This window comes from Acanthochromis polyacanthus, chromosome 1 (assembly GCF_021347895.1).
Source record: "Acanthochromis polyacanthus isolate Apoly-LR-REF ecotype Palm Island chromosome 1, KAUST_Apoly_ChrSc, whole genome shotgun sequence".
Classification (NCBI taxonomy): domain Eukaryota; kingdom Metazoa; phylum Chordata; class Actinopteri; family Pomacentridae; genus Acanthochromis; species Acanthochromis polyacanthus.
Genome location: NC_067113.1, coordinates 14,487,097 through 14,512,178, shown reverse-complemented (window position 1 = coordinate 14,512,178; position 25,082 = coordinate 14,487,097). Strand labels below are relative to the sequence as shown.

At 40.4% G+C, this 25,082-nt stretch overlaps 1 protein-coding gene and 1 long non-coding RNA gene across 4 annotated transcripts; both read right to left on the bottom strand.

Moving 5' to 3' along the window:
* Positions 1–1,312: 1,312 nt before the first annotated feature.
* kiz (kizuna centrosomal protein) lies at positions 1,313–24,908 on the bottom strand. 3 transcript variants are annotated; one of them, XM_022192471.2, is made up of 15 exons: positions 24,740–24,906; positions 24,193–24,255; positions 23,474–23,636; positions 22,147–22,221; positions 20,168–20,783; positions 19,766–20,039; positions 16,597–16,716; positions 15,737–15,901; positions 14,436–14,586; positions 12,273–12,429; positions 11,751–11,813; positions 10,299–10,391; positions 9,743–9,812; positions 2,387–2,433; positions 1,313–1,626 (listed from the first exon to the last, which is right to left on the bottom strand). In XM_022192471.2, the coding sequence occupies exons 1-15, from the start codon at positions 24,811–24,813 to the stop codon at positions 1,523–1,525; spliced, it is 2,235 nt and encodes a 744-aa protein (XP_022048163.1). In that variant the 5' UTR covers positions 24,814–24,906; the 3' UTR covers positions 1,313–1,522. The 3 variants fall into 3 exon arrangements, 2 of the variants coding, with proteins under 2 accessions (XP_022048163.1, XP_022048164.1); XM_022192472.2 differs by having other exon boundaries at positions 19,766–20,024; positions 24,740–24,905; XR_002595618.2 differs by having other exon boundaries at positions 1,608–1,626; positions 12,295–12,429; positions 24,740–24,908.
* Positions 16,903–19,756, bottom strand: LOC127534675 (uncharacterized). Its single transcript, XR_007942932.1, has 2 exons — positions 17,817–19,756; positions 16,903–17,723 (listed from the first exon to the last, which is right to left on the bottom strand). It is a non-coding gene; the product is annotated as an uncharacterized LOC127534675 (long non-coding RNA).
* Positions 24,909–25,082: the final 174 nt, after the last annotated feature.

Genomic DNA, 25,082 nt, shown 5'->3' with positions numbered 1-25,082 from the left:
CTCGAGTTTGTCATTTTATAGAAACATCCATCCATCCATGCATCCATCTATATCTATCTAATCACAAGTCTTGTAGCTGTTTTAAGAAAACATATTTTCATTTCTTCTGCATCCTTGAGACAATCTGTATCAGGAATAACATCAATGTACACATGGATCACCTCAACAAAAACAATACTGAAAGAGGAGAATTGTATCCATTGTATCAACCTGACTATGGGAGATAGAGTAATGGACAAAACGTATACAACAATTGTGTAAATGAAGATGTGAATAACATCTTGTCACTGCAAGATTAATCGTTACGCGTCCTCGCTGAACAGTATGACTGCACCGTCTAAAAAGAATGAGCTGAATATTAACACCACCATCGTCTCTCTGGCACAGACTCAGAGAAGTTCTTTTTTTTAAAAAATTGTTATTGTGTTAGTACACATTAGTACAATATAACTCCACTTCCACCATGAGCTATCTGTCGCACACAAGTATCTGTTGACATGCTCCTTAACATGGATATTATGTTAGGGAGCCTTTTAGCAAACTCCAAATTATTCTGCCACATTCCCTTTTCTGTGGTGGGTCAGGGCTGTCTGAAGCCATTATTGGTAATGAATGTGGAGTCCTACTTTAAAAGGTTCAGGCATGTAAAGTCACCTAAAGCTGACTAATGGAATCCTGCTGACACTAAATGCCAGGGGCTTTTACCACATCCCAGAATGGCAGTTTTGGAAATTTACACTACAGACATAATGAACTATAAATGTAAACCTTGGAATGTAGCCTCCCACACAGTAGCTGTGAGTTATTAATAGACAGAAGAACAGCCAATATGCTGGAAAATCACAAACTGCAGAGGACTCCATTGTGTGGTTTCTGTACCAATTCTGCTACTTGTGACTCATTTGCGCAATAGTACACAGGAATGTAAACACGTCTTTGTATTTCCGATGCATAGGCACGATTATTAAGGAAGCAGCTGTGAAAATATGTGGAGAGCATTTGCTGGAGGCTCTAAATATTCTGAGTTTGTTAGCGCTGCAACACTTTGTGCCCTGGGAGATGGGCCTCTTCAGCAGGTTCACAGGTCGCGCAGAAGCGTGCAGAGTGGCCATTGTGCTTTGTCATTTCACAGGTGACTCACATCACTACACTCGAGCATGCTGGAGGTAGAGCACTTGGAGATGCTTGCAGCATTCAAAATGCATGATTTTCAGCCTAGTGCAAACAAATCGCTTTAAAAGATCAGTTTAATCTATTTCGAGCTGTTATTATGAGCTGGGAGAGTTGTTCAGATAAAGAGACTGAAGCAGGGTTAACATCAGTGTGTTGGACAACTCTTCACATACTTTACCCAGCGTGAGAGCTGTCAACTTTATTATTTGTTTTTACGATACAGTGTGCATATGATTTACAATGCAGACCACTAAAATCATGGTCAGGGGTGAATTACCACGAGTCAAACTGCCTCAGATCTAGCAGTGATATAATGTAGTGCATTTCAAAAAATATCTCAGTGGAAACATCAGTCGTAGAAGTCATCGGTGTCTTTGCTGTTTGTGTTGAAAGGTCGAGGACGTAAGGCTGCTTCAATGTCTGAGTTGCTGTCATCCGATTCCTCCCAGAAAGCTATAAAGGCAGAGTGAACAAAACACAGTATTTCACTGTTACTGCAGAATGTTCACTCCATGCTTCAAATGGAGAGTTACCTCGTACATCTTCAGGATAATTTCCTTATTCAGCCACATCTACACTCTCTTTATAAGCATTCCAGCAGGGAGTGAATACACAGAAGCTTGAGCTTACCTTGAGTTCAGTCTGACAATGAAAATCTTAAGATTCTAACTTTTACACAGTCAAACAAGTGTTAAATGTGGATCTTCTGCACTGAAAGCCATATAATACATCTTCAGCAAACTGATCACAGCTAGAAAATTCTTATAAAAATCACAACCTTTGTCTGGCTTGCTTTACAATTAGAATTACCAATCTTCTTTTAACATATTTTCTACAACAACTAATAAAATGCCTTCATTGTCCTTAGATTTGGTTTACAGTTTGATAAGAAATGTAAACACTCAGTGTGTTTCATTTAGATAGGAGAGTCTTAGTTGTTTATTTGTAGTATTTGGTGCTTGCTTCAGACGAAGCTTTCAGTAACGTGGACTTGGTTTCAAGGTCATTTTTTTCATTTACACATCCTCAAAAGGTGCAGCTGCATTAACAGAGAAATTTAATCACACTGTTGGTATTTTTATGCAGCTTAAATTTTACCAAAACTTCATGCATGTTAACACACAGACAGCTTTTCAGTGATCTCTTTGGTGTAATTAACCTATTTTGACACCGTGTCTTTGCACCCAATTCAAATTACTTTGTCGATACTCACCTTTTGACTGCAGAGCAGAATGGAGCTTTGATTTAGTCTTCTCTCTCCTGGAAACACAAAGACAGTTAATAGCCTTGTAAAGTTATTACTTTAGGCCTTTCATTGAGAAAGGCCTAAAGGACTACTTTTTAAAAAAAACACTAAACAGCTAAAAGGTAGATTAGGAATTTTCCAAAATGCAAACCTACATACTAAAAAAATAATCTGAAATTCATCTATTGTATCCTGTTTATGCACTAAACACAAAATAACCAGAGTAACACAACTGAGAATAAGAAACAAAACAAAACAAAAAAATCAGCTTACGATGCAAAAACACTGCAGCTCTATGACAAAGGTGGCTTATGTGAAGACACCCATTTTAGACTGGAAGGCTGAGACTTACTGCGTACAATCAGACAGTGCAGCATAGGGAACTTCCTTGACTCCTGTTCTAATTGTGCCAAAGGACTTCCACAAGTCCCTCTTTATTCAAAAATAGTCTGAAGACAGGGTTGCCAGGTTCCCATAGCTCTGGTGATATCGCTATGTAAATGTGTGACCTCCGAAAAGGCTTTGATCTACCTCAATGCATATGCAATAAGGCCCCCCGTTCCACTTTTAAAGGCCTCCTCTTTAATTTACATCATCACAGAGCCTATTCAAAACCCCACAATATATCCTCATCATCTCCCAGGTTAGCATACATATCCATATGGCTTATTTGTTTGGATCGTCTACATCAGAGCTGTTTTGACACTTTTTTGGAAATGCTAAGAAATGATGCAGACTTTTCAGCCGATACGCACTACCAAAAAGCAGTCATGTGGCGTCTTCTTCCATCTGCATCAATTTAAACCCGTGACCTCTTTGATTGTCACCCTCTCAATCACCTTCATCTCCTCATCTCTCCCTCAGCTAAATCTTGGCACATGTGACTGTACATTGAGTGTAAGGACCAAATTACTCTGGCTGCGTTCCAGTTGCTATCTTCTAAACTATATATTGCTGCTTTGCACCACTTAAGACAGAATGAGAGAAAAAAAGATGCACCTCCCATTCCTAACTGTGAGCAGATTGCTCTGCGCTGTAAACAATGTCGCATAGAGCCGGTGTAATCATTACAACATAACCTTTAGATTCATATGCTGATAGGACAACCTACAGGACATTTGGATGATTCTTTCATCTGTTCAGACAGCATTCTGAACTTTGGGCACTTAAAATGCAACAAAATCAAAGCAGGGGATGAATCAGAAAAGCAGCAACAAAAAATAGAAACAAGAGACAAGAAAACACACAAGAGCAGAAAATCAGTCGGCTTACAAACTGAAGGTGCACTGCATATGACGGTGTTACTTTTAGTTGAAATGGAGGGTGCATATGTAATGTAAACATATATCATGAAATACACACATTTTGATAAATGGAGGGCAGTACAGATGGTAAAATCTCTCCGTGTAGCCTATTTTAAGTCCGAAAAAATAGTAGGTGATGTTTTTACCATAGGAGAGTGTCAAATGGTCATATATGCATTTTTAGATTTTATGAAATAATATTATAATCAGCACCCCCACGACCCTAATGAGGACTGAGCAGTGGAAAGATGATGGATGGATGGATGGATGGATGGATGGATGGATGGATGGATGGATGGAATATCATAATCATGTACTGGTTTTTGTGATTTTACTACTGGCAAAGGTGTCTTCATATACACATATCACATAGACAATTATTCTTACATAGCATATGAAGTTTAAAAATAAAATGATGGTATGTTCAGAAGTAACAATAGGAGTTATTTCCTGTCAAAAATGCAGCGCAAAAGTCTGGACATGTTGACAGATTTTGGGGCAATCTAACGTTGTGAACAAGAGGGAATAAATACATATCTACATTATTTTAAAGGCTGTGAATCCACCTGCTATCCACATTTAGCTTTTTAAACTGAATAAAATCTGAAACAGAGTAAAACTACAAACATCAAAGCACAACTAAACCACATGCTAGTGCCACGAGTGCATCCATTTACCAACTGATCTCAGCCACACCCTGCAGCAGCAAAAATACAGCAATAATCTATACGATTACTTCCTCTCCTTTCCCACAATAATAGCTGTTACAGAGAGTAAATTGGGCTTTTCTTTTCTCGAACTTCCCCCCCGGGATGGGAATGGTCTATCAGCTGTTCCACTTCAGCGAGGGACAGGACTGATTTCAAGACAGGGCTATTACCATAGAGAGCCCAGTCTGGATCTGACCCCACCAATCTAATATTCCGTTTCCATAAACATTTATGCCAGTTCATCTTCTGCTGAGTTTCCCTTAATTGAGGCAATGATCTGAATATGTAAGACTGGGCTGGCCAGTGTTTTACAAGCTGTGGTAGAGAGAGGTGAATGTAATGTGTAAAATGATGCAAATTACAGCTATTGTAATGTCCTTTTTTCACTGCCTCGCTCATTCGCTTTCACTGGCCTTTGCAATTGTTTCATATTGTTGTTTATCTCATGTTTTTAACAGTTTATGTCTGCTATGTGTAGCTGAGTTCACAATGACCTTTAAAATTGTATAGGCTTCATACACATTACACAGAGGTTGATAGAAAATATTGGCACTTCTATTGTTGACTGCCTACATCTACTCCTTTGATGAAACCTTGTTTAGTCAACAATGGTTTTCTATAAGCCGAGTTTAATGTCCTGAATTATTGCATGATTTCAGTCAGATTGTAAAAATACACATTGTACTGGTTGGTAATGTAGTGATGTATGATGTGAAAGCTCCAATGACAAGAACAAAAACACGGTATAGAATGGTGACAACTACTTCATATACAGAAACTGGTACTATTTCTACGGAATGGTGAAAAATAGACATGCTTCTGGAAGATGAACACAATGATCCATTTATGGAAGTTCAAGTCATCATGATGGAAGTGAAAAGTCCTGTTGAGACTACTCTCACTGTCAATGACATTTCGCTTTGTTTGAGTGTGCTATATTACTAGCTATTTCCTTATGAAACAAACAAAAACTCTTTCTGCAAATTTCTGATGCAAGTGTGCTAAATAAGTGTATTAGATCTGTTCAGCTGAAATGCGCTACATAAAACATTTTCATGTGCTACAGTTAAAGGAGCTCAGAAATGAATAAGTACACAAAGGCTGCAGTCACACATCTGACCGGGATTTATTATTTCAGTATGCACTTAAAAAGAATAAAATCAGTGTTATAATTATGCACCAACAAAACAGTTCTACTAGCACAAGGACAAAAGCATCTTCATACTGAACATACTGTCCTCTCAAGCTGCAGTTTAAGGTAATTGCAATGTAAGACTAGGTCAAGCTCCCTGGAATCACTGAAGATGTATTTCATTTATAATCCTGGAGTCACATTAGAAAATATGACAACTGTCAGAGGAAATAATGCTTACCAAGCATTTAATACTGCCTTGCCGATAGCTAGAAAACTGCTTTTATTTACCCTGGCTTTTTTTTAAGCTCCCGCCACCCACACACAAATGCTAATAGCACAATAGCACTTTTGCGCGGCTGTGCTTGTCTAAAGGTAAAGGGAGACCCATCACCTCATCATTCCCATCAACTCCTACTCCCATCCCAGCTATGACCCCGCAGAAACATTGTTTAGGCTCCGTTTAGATGTACTCTAACAGGCCTGAATGGTAGCAGGATATAGCCCTCAGTGGGGGCAAACAGTGAGAGGCAACTGTGAGTGCACTGTGAGTGGGCGCTCTCTAACATGTGAGTGCTCTCTGCTGGCAATGAGTAAGTACTGCAACTCAGAGGATGAGCTTCTGGGCCAATGAATTCAACACAGTGCGCTCTCTTCCTGACTGGTAGCAGTCTAGTGGAGACAGCCAGCAAGAGGGAAGGTTGAAGGACAGAAATTCATCTCATGTTGCAATTATTTGTTGAAGTCTATTTTAAAAATGTGGGGAAAATAATGTGAAGTTGCGGTATAAAACAATGCAAGAAAACATCACCACAAACTACAGACTAATAAATTAACCCAGATCTGAAAATTAAATATTTTAACAATGCTTAGTCTTTCTTTGCTTCAATCAGGCTCTAAACAGTAACGCATTGTATTTATATGAGAGATGTGATGTTTGCACAGTTGGGCTTGATTGGCCATGCACTGATTTGCAAATCAACATTAAAATTAGCACAAATGAAAGTGTCTAAATGGCCAAAAAAAATTTTTTAAGGGGGGCAATGAGATAGGCCATTATTCCTTTCAAACAACCAGTGTAGGACAGTGACCTCCTCTGGTTGGAGTCTCTCAATGCTGCCTTCATCTATGGTCAATTGTTGCCCTGTTTGGCAAGATGTCAATCTCTTTCTTTAGTATAAGATGAAGCTGTAGCTCAACTACTACAGTTAGACATTTGTTAAATGTTTAAAAAAAAAACAGAAAACAACAAAACACAAATGTGTTGGCTGTTTTCCCCCTAAAAGAAATAATCAGATACATATTCAAGTATATACTAAATGCTCCTGATGTGCATCTACTGCCTGAAACATCACTGCACTGCAACTAGTATATTTTCTGTTGAATTGTTTACATGTGTTCCTTAACTCACTGTTGGATTTTAAAACTAAACATTTTTAACCTTTCAATACTGCTTTGTCCGCTACTGTCTCTCTGTCTCCCTCTATCTCCTGCTTTCTCTTTTTCTCCCCTCCCCTCCACTCCTCTCCCTCAGCTCATGTCCCTCTAACCCCTCCATCTCTCCTCCCAGTGAGTCGTCAGATTCACACACATAGCCTCCCCATGAGGGGGAGGGAGAAAGAGAGGGAGAGGGAAGGAGAGGGAGAGAGCGCTTCTGATTTTGACACTCTGAGTGATTTGAGGTCGAATGCTTGAGCACATCCTGTTGTCCAAAGCAAAGCTGTAAACCACTAATTGTTGAGTCAAGGTTTTTGTCAAGCAGGCACTAGGCACAACAATCATCACACCGTCTGATGGCTCCAGGATTTTGCTTTGTGTGTCTGTGCACATGTGTTCAAGCATTTTTTTAGGATGAAAAACGGGGGAGGGAGAATAAAATGGTATTAAAAAATCCTAAATAAAAATAAGAAAGGAGTGGCATCTGAAATGCCTACAGTAGAAAGGAGCACAATGATTCTTTGCACGAGAGGAAGCAGTGGCATGCACTTGCATACAAAGGGGAACAAGTGGTCTTTACATGGAGTGCAGCTGCTTATTAAGACTCACTCCTTCGTGCATTATTCCTTTCATCCCCACTCAACCACAAAGTGATTTTACTTTGCTCCTCACAAAGACAGCAAAAGATTTCTAATGAACAAATCCTTAATAAATGTTGCAGATCAGTCGCTTCCCCACGAGTTACAATACAATAAACAGAACATTCCATAAAGTATCTAACTGAAAAACACTGTGTGGGAGAGAGCAAGGAAGAGAGAGAGACGGAGGAAAAAAAGAATATGAAAGACCCCAATTCTCTCAAACTCCATAATAGTGAAATGAGCACATATAAATGTGTTAAGAGTATCTCTTTGCATCTTGTATAGACTGCATGTATTTAATCTGTAAAGCTTATTAAGGCCCTAGTCATTGCTATGCAAAGCAGCACCCAGTGCTTTTCTCTCGCTTTTCAGCCGAGTGCAGTGTTTGGCCAATAGGACTGGCCCCCCGCCTCTCATTCTGCATTCATAACATGCAACATTTGCACAATGTATCTCTCAAAGGCCCTGAATAGAAGGCCTTAATACTCATGTAAACAACTGCAAACCAATTACTTAATGAATCGGGCCCACACATAATGAGGAGCCTCACAAAGGGCTATAAATGCATTTTTTGCACCAAAGCCTCTGCTTTAAACTACAATCCCTCTGCTGTAGTCTAGGCTTAACTGGCAAATCATAATTATTGTCTAAGACAACAGAGAGGAAGCCATTTTTGTATTTTGAGTCCAGCTCCATCCTCCTTTTGAAGTCACTCATCAGCTCGCTGACAAAATAAAGCAAATAATTAACAAGTAGGATGGAGAGGGGGGGAGAAGAAAATACAGGAAGACAGAGAGGAAGAGGGGCAAAGAGATGGAGAAAGGGCAAGAGAGCGAGAGAGAGTGAGATGCAGAGGGAAGAGAAAGGAGAGAAACAGGGCAAGAGCATGCTGCAGTGTTATGCTTCTGCTTAAGTGCAGGGCTTCCAGACCACTTGTGGAAGCAATAAAGCGCAAGAAGTGACTGTGGTAAGTGGAATGCTTAAATCTAAGCGTTGAGGAGAAACGGAGAAAAGACAGGGGAAATTGTTGTATGACCAAAGAGAAGATGATGATGGTGACTAGCTTTGGGCTGCTTCCGTCCTGACTTTAGTTAGATTACAGTGTCAGGAAAGCATTTCTACACATTTTACCAATCTCATTTACGTATTCAGCTTGTGTCCCATCACTGCTTGTGGCATTCTCTGTTTCGGTCTAATTTTTTCTGCAAATTTTGTTTAATCACATATATTGTGGGCTTCCCATGCACATCAATGACAGGGAGACAGGCACCATCTGAGAGGGTCTGGGCCCAAAATTGGCTCATGTTTATTAAAGAGGGTGGTCACTGGGGCTGGCAGTGGCAGACATCAGCAGCTATGAGGACCACAATAGAGCCAGGCCATTAGGCCCTTCCCTGGGCTAATAGGCAGACTGGGAGCGCCTGCTTGCTAGGCCAGGGAGATATAGACTTCAGCCCTTGTGTCAGCGTGGTGCCCAGTAATCACATGAAATCAGAAAAGATTATTCCTCATAACGTTTACCCAGCCATTACTACAACCCAAATGGGTTCGCAGTGAAGAGGTGCTCTGAGGACCTGACATCCAATTGCAGATTTGATGAAGTCGGGTTGATATTCAAATGTAACAGTGATGGTGTTAGCTTCCACCAAGCTATTTATCATTAGATGTTCTTTTCCCACCCACTTAGAGCTTTGATTTGAGCAGCCTAAATACGTTTCAAGGGTGAAAAATGAAAGGACATTTGTCCTTGTCAACACTTGAGTCCCCTTCTTCCAAAACAGTTGTCCCTGATTCTCTTCTTGATATGATCTGTTTGCATTCTGGCAACAAGCCTGAAGACAGTGAGATTATGGCTCCAATTTATTTTTGTGGTAGTTGATTTGCTTTTGAATTCTAAAACCTGGTTGAACCCAGCAAACAGTGAGTGAGAGGGGCTTTAGGGGCCTTTTGTCTTTGTAAGCGAGTTAATGGGTGGCGCCCCCTTGATCTTATGGAAATGAACAGGGAATTATGAGAGCAGCCATGCAAATGTACATCAACCACTTTGGTGTCTGGTGGCCCATTTCCTGTGGCCCGTTGAATAATAACAATGTTCTTACCGAGGGTAAGGGTCTTGATGTGAGGAGCGTTTGGCCCTCCCCAGGTCCTCTTCATGGCCATGATTTATTCCTTAAAAGAGCAAACAGAATCAGATAAAGACATTTGATTTCTTGATTGATCTCATCACAAGTGAACTTATCATGCATATTTATACAGAAACTTATGATGAAGCTCATGAGAAGCTGTGGGGGCATTTCTCCAATTTGGCACTGGGGCCTTGATATGCACACACGGTCATGGGAGTAGACTAATATTTTTATTGACATATTATTTTTGAATCCACTCTAACCATGCATCGTGAATTTGCCACACCCAAAATTAAATTATTACTGAGATGTTTGTTAGGCATTAAAAATTAGGCTATTGGCTGAAAATGGTTGCGAGAACTTGAACTAATTGCTTTGAGCTTTACTTTCATTTTGCATGTATTTGTGTATACAAGAAATACGGTTTGTCCATGGTGTCCTTGTGTTAAGAGGATATATGGCCCAGGTAACTAATGATTAAGCTTCAGTTGCTTAGTACTTGGCTGGTGGAGAGGACTGCATCTCTTACCTGAGAGGCCATCCTCCTCCTCCTCCTCCTCTTCAGAACTCTGCAGCTTTTCCTGCATGGCTGATTGTTTAAGTAACTGATATGCTTTTGTTTCTATTCAAGGACACACACCAACATACACACAGACACACACAAAGTCACCGTTAAATATTTGCTAAGAACCCAGGTTTCCAACTTTCAGAGGTTTCTGTGTTTGATGAGACAACACACCTCAGTAGCTGAGTTTTTTGGTGTAGGTGATGAACAGAGTGAGTGAAAACATCGCGCTCAATCAGCTAAGCTGTTGATTCAAGCCTACGGTATGTAGCAACAGTTTCCATGAGACAGCAATCAGAATCTCATATTATCTCAGCATTCCCTATCAGGTAGGCAATGATTGATTTTCTATTTGAAAAAAACAAACAAACAAAAAAAACACTTGTAATTACTTTCCAGCACACTAAAATAGATATCATATTTGAGTGGAGCACAGAGACTGCGCTGGCAGAAATCAATGGAGCAGAAGTACATAATAAATGGGCTGTTGTTTCAATGATGCAGTAAAAAGCACACATACCAGATCAAAGGACAGAGCAAAATTGTGACCAGGTCCTACCATTTTTTCCAACTTAATTTCAGAATAAAAATACTGCTTTTAATTATTTTTTCGAAAAAAAAAAACATATATTGTTTACAGTACACAGCAATCGCAATCTCCGATGATATTCCGCCCACAGCACTTTATACAGCCACTGTTTTTACATGTAGTCTAAAAAAACCCCCCACAAAGTCTACAGATGTGCATGTCTTGGCAATTACTATCAGTTCCAAGGTCATGGTATTTGATTGTAACATCGATGTCGCTCAGCACAGCGAAATCTTTTCCTTGCAAAATCTTTAGTCATGTTTTTTCAGCTGGTTATGGCTCTTTTGATTAAGTGTAGCAATTGGAAACTGGACTCATTTTGCTGGCTGTGCACCTGAGGGATGCGGACACATGAAACACCCAGTAGGAAATCTGATAGCCAAGGGTAATATAGGATTGCTTTACATTTCAGAGGTGAAGCTGAGGGATGGGCATACCAACTGCTTCCAGGATGCCGTCACATCTAGTATTTTTCAAGTCCAGCCTTGCCGGAGCATTGTTTAGAAGATAATGAGAACCGATGACAGATCTTTTGCGCTTCCCACCCTGGCGCCCTGACAATTAAAGCAGCCACATTATGCTGGGGCAGCGAATTATCAATTTTGCTAGAATGCCTCAGACCAGGCTGAAAACACAGCTAGTGTTTTCTCGGAGATAATTAGAGAGAACTAGCACAGCTCTTCAGGTGGGACTTTGACCCTGGATTCACCTTGATCATCCTGCCTCAGCCATTGTGTAAAAGAGCCCATTATTCACTGCAGTGGGAAGAAAACAAACCACAACATAAGGACAGTGTGAATGCTGGGGCACCGGCAATGCCTTTTTACCTCTAATAGGACCACTTTCCACAGGGCTTTCGTCCCGGCTGTCCTCTTCAGTACTTTGTAGTTCTGTAAGAAAGGGAAGCGCATAGTGAGAAGCAATGGCAGGGAGGAAGGGAGTCTAGGGATAGAAATGGGAATGGGGGGTCTTTCTTTAGCTCTGAATAGAAGGCTGTATGAAAACTGGGCTGTGAGGGATTCATAAAAAAGCTCTATGGTGAAATTGATTTCTTTCATAAAAGGGAAGTTTTAGTTCTCTGCAAAGGTGGTTTGCAAAAAATGGCAGAAATCTACATTTCTTCCTATTAATGGCCTTGCTACATACTATATAAATATTATAGAAAGACTGTGGAATGTGTTAGCTGTTTGTGAGAATCTACTGGCAACCATATTGAAACACTTCAGTTTTTGAATGCTACAAAATGCAGGCCTCCCTCTACATTTAATAACTAAATATTATTATTAGTATTATTCATGTAAAAATATTTAACTATGCCTTGTACAATCATACTAATAATCATCAGTAACCTTGGATCTGGTGTTTCTGTACCGGGCAGGCAGGCTTCACATCTCCATCAGCCAGGAGAGAAGAAGGACCACACAAAGAAGATAAGTCACTCTCGTCCTCTGCTGAGGGGCACTCCTCACTGGACCGGGACAGAAGTGTCCTCAGCAACACTTTGGCCTGCGAGCAGCACAAATTAAAACCACACTCTTAATTGTTCTCATTTTGTGAAGGAAGTGTCAAATTGAACTCTCGGCGATTAGGCAAGTCATTTACTTTGGCCATGGCTGCTGCACAGAGGTGCAGCTGTAATGCGTGTTCAAACGGCAAGCGAAAATAACTTCAAATTCTCTCACTCGTTTAACTAAAAAAAGATTATTTCGCACACTTTCGCTCCCGCTCTCCCTCTCAATCACACTTTTTTTCCCCCTCTCCCTCTCTTCTCATCCATGAGATTAGAGAACTGCCTAAAGAATGCAATCACCCTGGCGTTAATGTGCAACACGTTTCAGATATCTTCCCTCTTGGCTGAGAGGATTGAGACAAACTACTCTCTTCCTCCCTCTCCAGCTCATTTTTATCTCTGTGGAGATGAGGATACACAATTAAGAGGAGCTGTTCCGGGAGATGAGGAGCAGGGAGATGCCACACACCGATTTCCTTTCTCTGCTTTTTCCCTCCCCCATATCAAATCCTGCCATCATCATCTCTCTTTTGTGATCAAAGACTGCCTCTCAGCCTCAGATGGCCATTTGCAACTTTTAATGAGCGCTAATATGGAGGGGATGATCAGGAGGATTTTGACAGTGACAAACTTTAAGTACACTGTAAGTTGTTATCAGTAGGTCACAGTGAAGATTGACAATGTACATGCTTTCATTTTCTGAGAGGGGAAGAGACGAAAACACATGCCAATCTGAGTTTGCCACTTGGTATTTGATGCTGCTGCACAATAAAAACTGTCTTGATCCTTGTCCCCGATATCCCCCTTTGTTCCTTTTTTTAGATTTAGTCAAATGTACCGTGGGTTGAGGGCTCTCGCAGACCCACTGCATTTTAAATATCAATGAATGCAACTGTTAGCACTTGAATATTCAAAGGGCCTCTTTGAGTGTGTGCATGCGAGCTGCATGCTCCCATTTGTCGGAGTAGCCGGGCTGTGTGGCAAGACGTGAATGGAAATTTCTGTTTGCTCTTGTGTGTGGAGAGTAAGCTGTTGTATGAGAGGACAGAGAGGAGAGAGAGACATAAAGGGAGAGATAGAGAAATAGAGGAAAGGAGAGAGAAATAGATGGAGTGAGAGTGAGAAAGATAAAGAGAGAGAGAAACATTTTCACTCAGGCTTTTCCTGATGCACTTGGATACAATGATGTAGATGGCAGTACCCCTCTTCCCTTTGTCAGTTCATATTTTCAAGAGGCTCTACAGTCTCCCTCTTTGCCTCTCTCATTGCGTCGGGGACACTGCAGCAAGATCTCCAAGCCACAAGAACCCCATAAGATGAGTCCCCAAAAATTAATAACACAAAAACCTGCATATGTAGATGATCATTCCTGCAGATAAAATGGCCCATAGTGGCACTGCTGACATATCTCTTGACATCATCTTTGGACTCTGAGTGGGAATATTCTTTGCAATTTCTTTCTATGTTTAATTGAGCATGAGCTGGACAATGTCAATGAGTGGGAAATTTAAAATAATCCCATTGAGGAGAAGGTCCAAATGGCTCCCTCATTCAATCGGCCCCAGCTGATGCCGATACTTTTGGCTAATACTAAATTAAAAGCAAGTGTTTCTCTGATGAATGCGCCACATGAGATGAAAGAAGCCAAGCTGAGGCTGTAATTTGCGATTACTGCATGGGTCAGGGTTTCCCTTCTGTCTAGGTCAACGTGTGGAGCAATCTGATGAGCAGGAAACCAGGGCTTGGTTTCAAGCACAAGACACAAAGAGGGCATTCAGTACCAACTCCACCTCTCTTTTAAAAAACATGCAAAGAAACAAGTAAAGAAACAAGAGCAATAGTCTGTTTGGAAAGAGCACAAAAAAGAAGCCGTATCTCTCTTTCAGTCGTCGGGGTGTGTTAATATCTGCTTGCTTTTGGGACTGAGTGATGCAAGTGTGTGACCTTCTGTTTGTTTGTGTGTGTGTGTGTGTCGTGGCAGAGCATGTGCCTTCGACGCTACCTGGTGGCTGTAGGTGGCATGACGCTCCAGTAGCAGCGGCGTGAACAGTTGGACCAAGCGCTCAGTGCTGAGGACACGTCGCTCCTTGAGCACAAGGGCGTGCTTGAACCAGCGATCCCACAGCCGAGCAGCATTAGGAGGGAGGCTGGTGCTGCAATGAGGGAGGGTGATGGAGAAAAAGAGAGGCTTTCTTACTGAACACACTGTAGGAAACGTGAAAATAAGTCAGAATTATATCTACATACAGTGACAGATTCTGTGATTATCAAGAAAATGGATGAAGCTGAGGAGGTTGGCTAAAGCAATCAGAAATAATACATTTATGACACAATTTTTTTCAAGAAGCTTTCTAAAAAGAGTGCTCTCTGTACCTTCTTAAAACAACCGAGGAGATATGAATTACAAATGAATTTTAGTTAACGCTAAACAGACGCAGACAGCGACATAGCTTCAGGCTGAATAATGTAACAAAAATAAAAGGTCAAGGTCAGCCAATAGGCACCTCTGGAGGAAAGAGAGGGACAGCGCGAGATGTGTTTCTTTGAATTGAGTATATAGCAGGAAAGGTCTCAGTGAAATCAATAGAGTAGTGAAGCAGAGCATGGATTTGGCTCAGAGTATAACTACTCATTATCCAAAGGACTGGAAGTCGCAGATAGGGCATTTTAATTTACTCATGACATTCACCCATGCAGTGTTGCCGTACAAGGTGACACCAAAGATGACCTTTTACATTTGTGGACAAGGGAGACTGTATCAAACGGGAGAGTGCAATATTTCAGAGGCTGCTGAAAGTGCGTGACCCCTCCCCACGGTCTGGTAAAAAATAAAATAAAATAAAATGCACATGCAGCTCTCCAGACTCTTTTTGAAAAGTGGAATTCACCTTTACTGCAAATCTGCTCACTGATTTTTGTGCTCTGAATTACTCAATTGTAAAACCACTAAAGGTCAAACATGTCATTGTCCACACCAAACACATGCTGTATTACACAATACCTCAATATATTCCAAACAATATTTTATTATATAACTATATATAATAATTTATATACAGCATTTTTGCAGCATCTCAGCCATTGCAATGTTACAAAAGCAGCATAATTCAAAGGAATTATGAGGGGAAAAAACACTCTATTAAATGACTCACACAACTTCACAACATAACCAAACTAATTATATCATTGTGATTCTTTTTAAAATTCCACAATTACATTAAAAAACACACACACTCACGGAGAAAATTAAAACACTGACATGAGTTTTTGCCATTGGATTCCCAGAGAAACCAGGAGCCTTACCTTATTTCATTAGGCTCAGTGCTGGACTGATGAGCACTCACTAGATCCTGTGGTAGCAGGCAGCCCTTTTCTGTGCTCCATGACAACCTCTGAAGCTCATGAAGGACGACTGCTCCACACGCTTCAAGGTCCTCGTCATTCAAGCCCGCTCCATCGTCACAAAGGCTGCACAATATATAGAGAGCAGTCAGCTATTGCCATGGAGCCCTGGGCTTAGCCTGCAGGTCAGGAGTACAGCCAACAGCTGTTAACACTTCATACATGAACACACACAGACATACTATACCTCCTATAATCATAGATATTAATGCACATACACACAAGTGCACATAACATCACAGCAAGACTAAACATTATACTGGGGTTCATGACAAAAACATGACCACCGCTTTCATTTATGAAGATGTTATTAGCATGTACAACAAGTTATGTTAGCATGGATGGGAATAAGCAAATTTATAAGGCCTGAGAAAGCTTTCTTTTGCTAGACATTTATCCATATTTTATAACAGAAACTCCAATTATGATGAATTAGCCATGCTATGAAACATAAAAAGTGTATGAAAAATAAGCCCAGTTAAATGAAACACATTCTCATCCTCTGTCTCTCTGACTCCCAACAACAATTCAACAGGGTGGTTACCAAAACAATCCCATGTGTTTGAAAACCCCTCAGAAATAAAGACGCATGCATGGCGGTGATGACACTTCATCTAATGTGAGAGCCCTTGGCAGAAGGATATTATGTTTTCCTCATCTGCACAAACTGCTCCACGGCCATTAAATAAACAAATATATAGCATTTAATTTTGATGGAGGGCTAAGGCTGTAAAGTTTGAAGAAAGACACCAAGAGTATACCTGATAATTCTATTGAGTTGTCTTGCAGAAAATGAAGAACTGCCATACACACTGGTCTGTTGAATGTGGAGTCGTCCTTCAATGCTGTCTAGCAGATTAAAGAGCCCTTCCTGTGACAGACTAAAAAAATATTACCTTTTACTGTGAGGAAGGAAATAAAAATGAAGGAGGTCATGTGATCGATAGGCCTGCATTTTGTAAAAAAATAAAATAAAATAAATAAAACCATAATAAAAATCTGCAATACATTTTCCAGGCAATTTCCTTGAGGCACTCAAGGACTTCTGGAGAATCTGATCATTAAGATTTTGCTGTCACAATACAGGATTTCAGCAGTTCAGTGTGTCTGTTGATGGTGCCACAGGTAATTACAGGTTGCATGGGAAAGCTTTTGAAACCTGGCATTCAAAACAAGAACTTGCAGAATTAGCTGTCTGCTGCTAAACAAAAATGCGACTCCATATGTATGTATGTATATATATATATACAATTAAACTGCACAGAAATGTTCAATAAAGTCAGTAATATGATAATAAAACTGAACAGTAATGAAAATACTAATAACTCAGATTGCCAACACACTTAAAAGTGTCAGAAAAAAAAATGTTTCCAAAAAAAAAAAAAAAGAGGGGCTTCTGGATGATTTCTTTTGGTGAGAGATTTACACTTTAATCTGGTCCTGTGTGAGGCTGCAAAATGAGAAATGGATGCCTAATGCATGTGGACATTGAGAATCCATCTCTTTCTTGAGCATTAAGCTCTGGGTGGCCCTCATTGAATTCTCCCAGAAGCCCCAAGCCGAGAGATTCTGAGCCCCCTTACATAAAAAGAGGCCAAAAAGAATTTATGACAATCTGTAATGGGCTCTTGGGTTAGGGGTCAGCAAACAATTGCTCCTTCTTTTTTGCAGGTTGTTTCCTGGTAACATCCTGATTAAGCTGGCAGCTTGAATTATATCCATGACATTCTGTAGTGTGCAATCCATCTGTGCCAAGTCCTCTTCAGTGTGGCTGAAGTAGAATAGGCAAAAGCTCTGTCTTTTTTTCTTTCCCTTATCGTCAGTGTGGGCCTTGAAATAGTTATCTTTCTCTTTCCACTTTATTTATCACTGCTCTTCAAAAAGAGACCTTTAGAGGGGGAGAAAGTGAATTAGTTGTGTTTTTCTGCAAACGTCTCTCTCTGTTTGTATTGTTGCCAGCTTTCATGTCAAGGTTTCTAACCTCACTTTGGATGCTACTGTTGTCCGCATGTCGACATCATCAGGAGCGTATTGTTAGCCAGGAGGAAGAGGTCGTCCTCTCTGCAGCAATATTGCTCTACAGCGTACAGTAGTGACTCCGGGGTGATTTACCACATGGAATGGCCTCACTACTGAGTGATTGGTGTCAGAGGAATCTCACCGTGCTGGCACAGACAGCGAATATACCACACAAAGAAATTGAAAAATACAACCACAAGTAGCAACAAACTAAGTACAGTGGTGCCTGACTAAATTTGGGGTATCTCCCACCACACTGTCAGCATTCACTTTAGAAAGAACTGCTTGACAATCTGCGAGACCTTTACTCATGCTTGAATTTAAAGCAGAAAAAAGGGAACTGAGGTATGTTTTCAAAAAATTATGATGCCCTCACGACACTGCAACAACAGCATTTTTCAATCCTATAGTCTATGTGTTCTACCTCTAGACTTCAACTGTATGACATGTCACCAATTAAGCAGAACCTTCATTCAGACGAGAGACAACATATTCGAGAGCAGGACACGGTGAGGCCATTATGATACATCTCGAAGAAGAAACCTAGACAATTTTTCAGTCTCACTCACCCAAGCCATGCTGGAGGAGAAATATAATGGGATTATCTAATGAATTGCCCAGGCTTGTTTTTCCTGACTGTGAGCTGAATGGAAGGAGCGATATAAACTCTAACCTTAAGAGAGACAGAAAGAGAGAGGGAGACAGAAAGAGAGGGAGAGGATAGAGACTGGATGCTCTCTGAGTTTTACATCAAAGCCTCTGGTTTTCTCCTCATACACAGAAGCTCTCCGTGTTAACAATGAAAGCTGCAGCCCCCACCATCGTCTCCCCGGCACAGGCTAACTGCAGTTCCTCTTGGGGGTCACAGTATAAACATGATAGTAGACCACACATAAACACAGTCAGACACAAACACACATGCTGCCCTCTCCGGGAGAAAATATGATCCTTTACCGTACTTATGATACACACAGAGTGCAAACCAAATTTTAAAAATAGAACCTTTCACACTAGATAATGCTCAGAAACTTTTTTTCATGTTTGCAATTACAATAAAATGATGTATTAAATATTTTTTTCTCTACAAATGTAAAAAACTAAGCATATAATAGCAAACACAATATAACTCATAAAGTGACTCAAAGACAGAAAAAAAACACAAACAATAAACACTGGCTCTTTCCCCAAGAACATGATAAAGAAAATAATGTACACAAAATAAAGCTCTTCTTTCTAAAAAGAACATAAAAGGGCCTGTTCATAAAATACCATATAATGTGGGGTAAATGCAGAGGTTCTGGGTGCAAACATTCGCATGGGATTTTCTGTGGCTCTAACCCCATCCAAAATGATCCTTCAACTCAGAGGCCATCATCACGCTAAGGATTTGCGGCTGTAAGTGCCGTCCACATGCCCACCCTCCAGAACACTCTATGGTGCCACAAATTTCCTCCTCCACTGGGGACTTCCTGAGGTCTCTCAAGCAGAAAATTGCTCTGTTACAGCATTATCTTGGATTATGGCAATATTGTTGGTGACAGGTCCTGAGCTCTCCCTATAAGATGCATCACTGCCACCACTGCAGCTGCTGCTGAGCTACAGAGAGCAAGGTGGCATGGACCGTGACTCCCACAATCCTCTCTGTCAGCCTCAGATGTGATGGTGGCAAGTAAGACTGCACGGTGTCTTCACCCACTATCATTAACAGCCCTCTGTGGTTCAGCATGGCCGTGCAGAACATTCTCCTTTCTTAGCAGGCTTAGCTTTAAATCTTTGGGGAAAAATATAGACTGCATTGTGGACATTTTAAGAAGAGTATGTGCTATAAAACAATAAAAAAGGTTGTGTTTTCTCCACTGACCCACTCTGAAAATTCCAAACAACAAAGTATGCAAGTCAGACATACTGTACCTTTTCAAGGTCACAACTGGTGCTGAGGTTTCACTGTTTAGCTGGGGTGTGTTCTTGGATCCATCAGAGTGGACGGATGATTGCGGACTGTGCTGATTGGGATCATCACTCCCTCCATAAGAGCCATTCCTCTCAGGTGCCACACCCTCTGGTGGATCCTCCTCCAGCTCAGATTGTGTCAGAGAAATCGTCAGGTCACTAACACTGCTCTCTGACAACTGAACATCAGAACTCGGCGTGCTGATACTCTCAGATTTCCCTGAATGTAAAGACACTGTGAAGTATTACTAGTCTTATTTAAAATCTTTAAAAGGGCAAAATAGAGTGCTTTAAAATGTCAATTTGAGTAAAGATGATAAAAAAGAAATTAAAAGATAGTAAGCAAGAAATATCACTGCAAACCTTGAGTCTCTTGAGCTTCTTTTCCAAAAGTAGTTTCAGGCTTCAAATGGCCAAGACCTCTCTCTTCATCTTCCATTATGTGTGGCTCATGAGCCACCTCTTGGGAGTCAATATGTTCTGCGAGGGAATTCTCAGCCCTCATGGGACTACCGCTGCTAGGAGATGGATTCTTCTCAGGGCCCGTCAAGGTCACCAAAGGTGAAGCTTCTTGTTCATCATCACCTCCAAAAGCCACATTGCCAGCTGCGCCTGTTAAGGCACAACCAGATGGGAGCAGCCCCTTCGTTCTTTCATGTTTGTCACTCAAATTACAGCCGTCGGGGGAATCGTTTGAGCCTGAAATGTCATCTGATAAATGTGCTCGGTTGCTGGCGGCATGCTCTCCGCCAACTCTGAAGTCCTTCAAAAGGCCACTTGGTAGGCGTTCGCGGGAGTGCACGCTGCGATTGGGTGAACGATGCAATGCTTGGTGTGAGTGTACACTTGTGGTACCAGCTTCAGCGTCAGACCCTCTGGAGGTCTGGTGGACCATACAAATTTCCACCGGTGGTTGCGTACGATCCTTAGCAGGATGAGAAAGGTATCTGTTCTGGTATGGTTGATGCACAGCTTCAACCTGCACACATGAAAACAAAAAACAAAAAAACAGCATGACATTCATATTGGTAACTTTTTATTACTTCATTAGAAAGATTTTTTCTTGGCATGAGTATGATTTCTCTACAATCTCAAATTTCTTGCAAAAGTTAAATAAGTGCTATTTTGTTAAAAACAACAACAACAACAACAAACATTCAACTCAAGCATGCTAAATATCCACTTTACAATTTTGAATAAGTGTAGTTTATTTGGGCCAAGGTCAGAATTCTTTTCACAACATTTCTCAAAGGAATGTCTCAGGATCAATGTTTTAACTTTTAATCTTATTAGAAATCCTTTAGACAAGTTTTGATTCATGTCTGCAATGTCACCAAGGGGGGGAGAGAGAGAAGCAAAAAAGCCTCCCTCCAAACATAATAACAAAAAGCATAGCTTCTGTTTCTTTTCTGATAAGCGTCTTAAATACCAAACAGTTAGCTGCTTAATAACATTCACTGTAAACCATGCAGCCTGCCCAGCAGATCCACAAAGTAGGTAAAAAAAAGAGGAAAAGTTAATTTCTTGGCTGAGTGATTCCATCGGTAGCTGCAGGGCAAAGTAGAAAGTGTTTCACTAAAGTAGCAATTGATTCTTCTATCAATCTGCGGCACGCGTGTGCTCTTCCAAGGAATGTATTAAATATGAAAATCATATCCCGTTATCATCTGTCTCCAGCTTTCAGCCCGGTAAGCTTCCCTTAATGAATGCTGCAGCCTGAGGGACATGCACACTGCCAGCCAATGGCTTGTATGCATAATGGAGTGACGGTACCATTTTGCTCATTACAATATCGACAGGCTGAGGGGGGTTTTGCACACAGTTACAAGTGACTGCTCTAGACAGCATGCTCCAAGTTATTATGAGATGTCTTAGACATTTCATCTAAAAGAGCTTTAACTGCTTTAAGTGAAGGGAGAAAGCAGCTATGGGCTTGAACTACATCGCTTGTACAGATTCACCAGCTAGGATTAGACACCTGTGCTATTACAGATACACAGTTTAAATGTAGACTCCTCTACAGATTTACCAGGCATAATGTCTACTTCCCTTTGTTATTGTAAACCTGAAAACACAGCTTGATAGAAGTGAAATTTGCATAAACCTTGTAAACATTTCAAAAAAGAAGGCTCTAGCATGAAAAAGAAGCAAGTGCCATTTTTTAACCACACAAACAAATAGTGTAAAGAAATAAAACCAGTGCAGGTCACACAATACATGGAAGATGTAATGTGTGTAAAATATATTATATTGTTAGAATTCCAATTATGATATTTCCAAATAAGAATATTGTTTTCATTACCATGGGAGTATGCATTTTATACAGGTCATATTTGCATTACCTTTGCTGCTTTGTGCACCTGCTCCATTTTCTTGTTCGCTTCCATAAATCTGGAAATCTTTTTCGTAAAGTCAGCCTGCAGGAAATGTAAAGACTGAATTATCATTGTGAAAAAAATGCTTGACAACAGTCACAATATTGAACTGCAATGTGTCAGGTGAACTTAAACTCCATGCAAAGACTAGAGACTGTCTCCTATAATGCTGTGATAGCGCTGTTGAATACTATCTGTATCTGATATAAAAGCAAAAGGTATGAAACCAGTAAGTGGCAATGTCAATCATCAGTCAGGGCTTTCCCTAGTGAGCCTCCTTTTACTAGTCTGACCAGGCAGAGCGCCCTAATCCCAAATCTAACAAATAAAAACCTAATGACCTTCAGGTTTTAAAGCACTTGGATTTGCTCAAACATGCCGCCCTTTTTGTCGGGTTTACAGAAACAAACTCTCTTTATCTACTGTTGTATTTGAACACACCACATGATCAGAGCCAATGATGACTACACTCAAAATTGTATAAAAATGTATGCAACTCAAAGTATGAATATGTACTAACTGTCCATTTGAAAATGGATGTTTTTCATTGTACCAGCCAAACCAGAAAAACTGGGGTGATTTCACACAATGGAAGCAGAGTGCAACAGGGCAACCAAAATAACTGCAAACATGCAGGACTCATAAAGCATCAAGAGGAAATAAACCAACTGCTTGAGGGGAGAGAATGACTAAACCTCTGGAGCACTTCAGAGTCTCTATATTGGGCAATTAACTCAGTGAGTCATAATTAGCCAATTTTGTTAATTTGATATTAAGCTGTCAAGCACTGTCGTTGAGTTTTAAGTGATAATCTGACTGGCTCATTGTTTTCTCCCTCGTTCATTTGCCTGTCGTGATAAATTGCACAGTTTGAGTGTTTACTATTGTCACATCGAGCCATTGTAAGCAAATGTTACTGCTCAGTGTTAAAATAACAGCATGGCATTAAGGCAAATGTGTATTAACATTCTTCATCAATAAACGCCCAGTCCTTATAAAAAATGTACATAAGTATAAGACCACTGAGTCTTCCTATTCTAAAGTCACAGTACATTTGGGTAACTATGAGAACTGGTGCTTTTCTAAACATACAGTATTCAAAACAATAATTAGTGATTATCAAATCTGAATTTGAAATTTTTAATAAAATGTGCAACTATTTAAACCTGGAATATCATCAGTAGGCAGAGTGCTTGTTCATATGAAAAGCCTCCATATTAAGACAAACTACTTCACTGAGCAAATGAAATTGTGTGAGTGTATGTGTATGTGTGTGTGTGTGTGTGTGTTATACCTTTTGTTGTTGCAGGGGGCCATGGTCAGGACGATATTCCTTCATGCTAATTTCTATGCACTCCACATCTCTCAGAAGCTCAAGGTTTCTCATTTTCGCTCGTGCTTCCCTGTCACAGATTTCCTTGAGATAACTGTGCAGTTTGGAACACTTTATCTGTGAGCTGAAGGCAGTGGAGAAGTATTATTCAAAAGAAATATTATCTAAGAGCATTGTCAAAAAATAAGAGCCAGACTTCTCACAAGAAAAGGTTAAGCACAATATATTTTAAATTTAAATCTCATTCTCAACTCTCCTATCAACCTAAGCTTTGCTGTTTTGACCTGGCATGTTAATATTTATGAGAATCAATTTACAGTGGAAATGAAAACAGCTTGTTCTGCTCAGATCTAAAGAGGCAGCCTACTGAACATGCAACACATGAGTACATATTTCTATTGAATAGATATTTCAGATGAACACAAATATCAGGATTCTTCATCCAAATGAAAACATTAGTGTGGATCTGTAGTGATTAGTTATACTGGTTAACTTTGTGTATATATATATATATATATATATATATATATATATATATATATATATATACACACATACACACACACTCTACAGTTAATATAATATGAATGTCAAGGCGAACACTGCAAAAATCTTTCAACAGTAAGAGTACAGTAAATAAACAGTAAAGTAATTATCATACAGTAAGCAGTGTAACTCACATTCTTCTATCAGATCTGGAGTAAGCAAACAGTTCCCTCTCCAGCTCCATCCTCCGTTTCTCCCTGCATACACACATACGAAAATAAAACTGCTTACCCAAATAGAGCACTGTAGCTTCGCCGTGGGATTTTAGGCTAACTATTGGCGAATTATTAGCTTTATTAGCATTACTCGCCCACTCACTCATTGACGAACTGCTGTACTCACCGAACAGACGGCACTAACTTCTCGCGAACTTTAGCTAGCACTAATATCCGAACGTTAATTGTACACACTCATTAGTTTTTATCTTCCCGGTCTTCTAAACGCAAACACCGCTAAAGCATAGCTGTTATTAGCTTAAGGTAGTGTCCGAGGTAAATATGCTAACAAATTAGCTGTCTATAAGGCATCTCCATTGACCGGCACTTAGCTAACTAATTAGCCTGTTACTTCACTGCGGTAAGCGGCAGGAGGGGGCTCTCAGTCGGCAGAGACCGAAACTCGAGCCCGCGGTCTCAACCAGGCCGTTGTTCCTGTTAGTATAAAAAAACCGAAAAGTCTTACTTTTTGTACATGCTTTGCTGAATCGAGGTTATCGTTTCGTAATATCGGTCCTCGCTGCGGGGCAGTTCTGCCATTTTAGTGCCGCTGCAGAGACGAGCCGAGGAGGAGGAGGAAGAGAGGGAGGGCAGCCAGTGTTTACGTTGGTTACCATGAGCACCGCTTCCCAGAAGTCCCTGCTGATAAACACAGAGAACACGTGGTGTGACCATGGTCTCCCATGGATGTGCCTGTGTTTATGGTAACTACATAATATAACTGTGCAGTTTACAGCAACAAAGTCTATGTCAGGTAAGAAAAACTGGAGTATTTCTTCCAACAAACTCTTGAATGTTTACTTAACCAG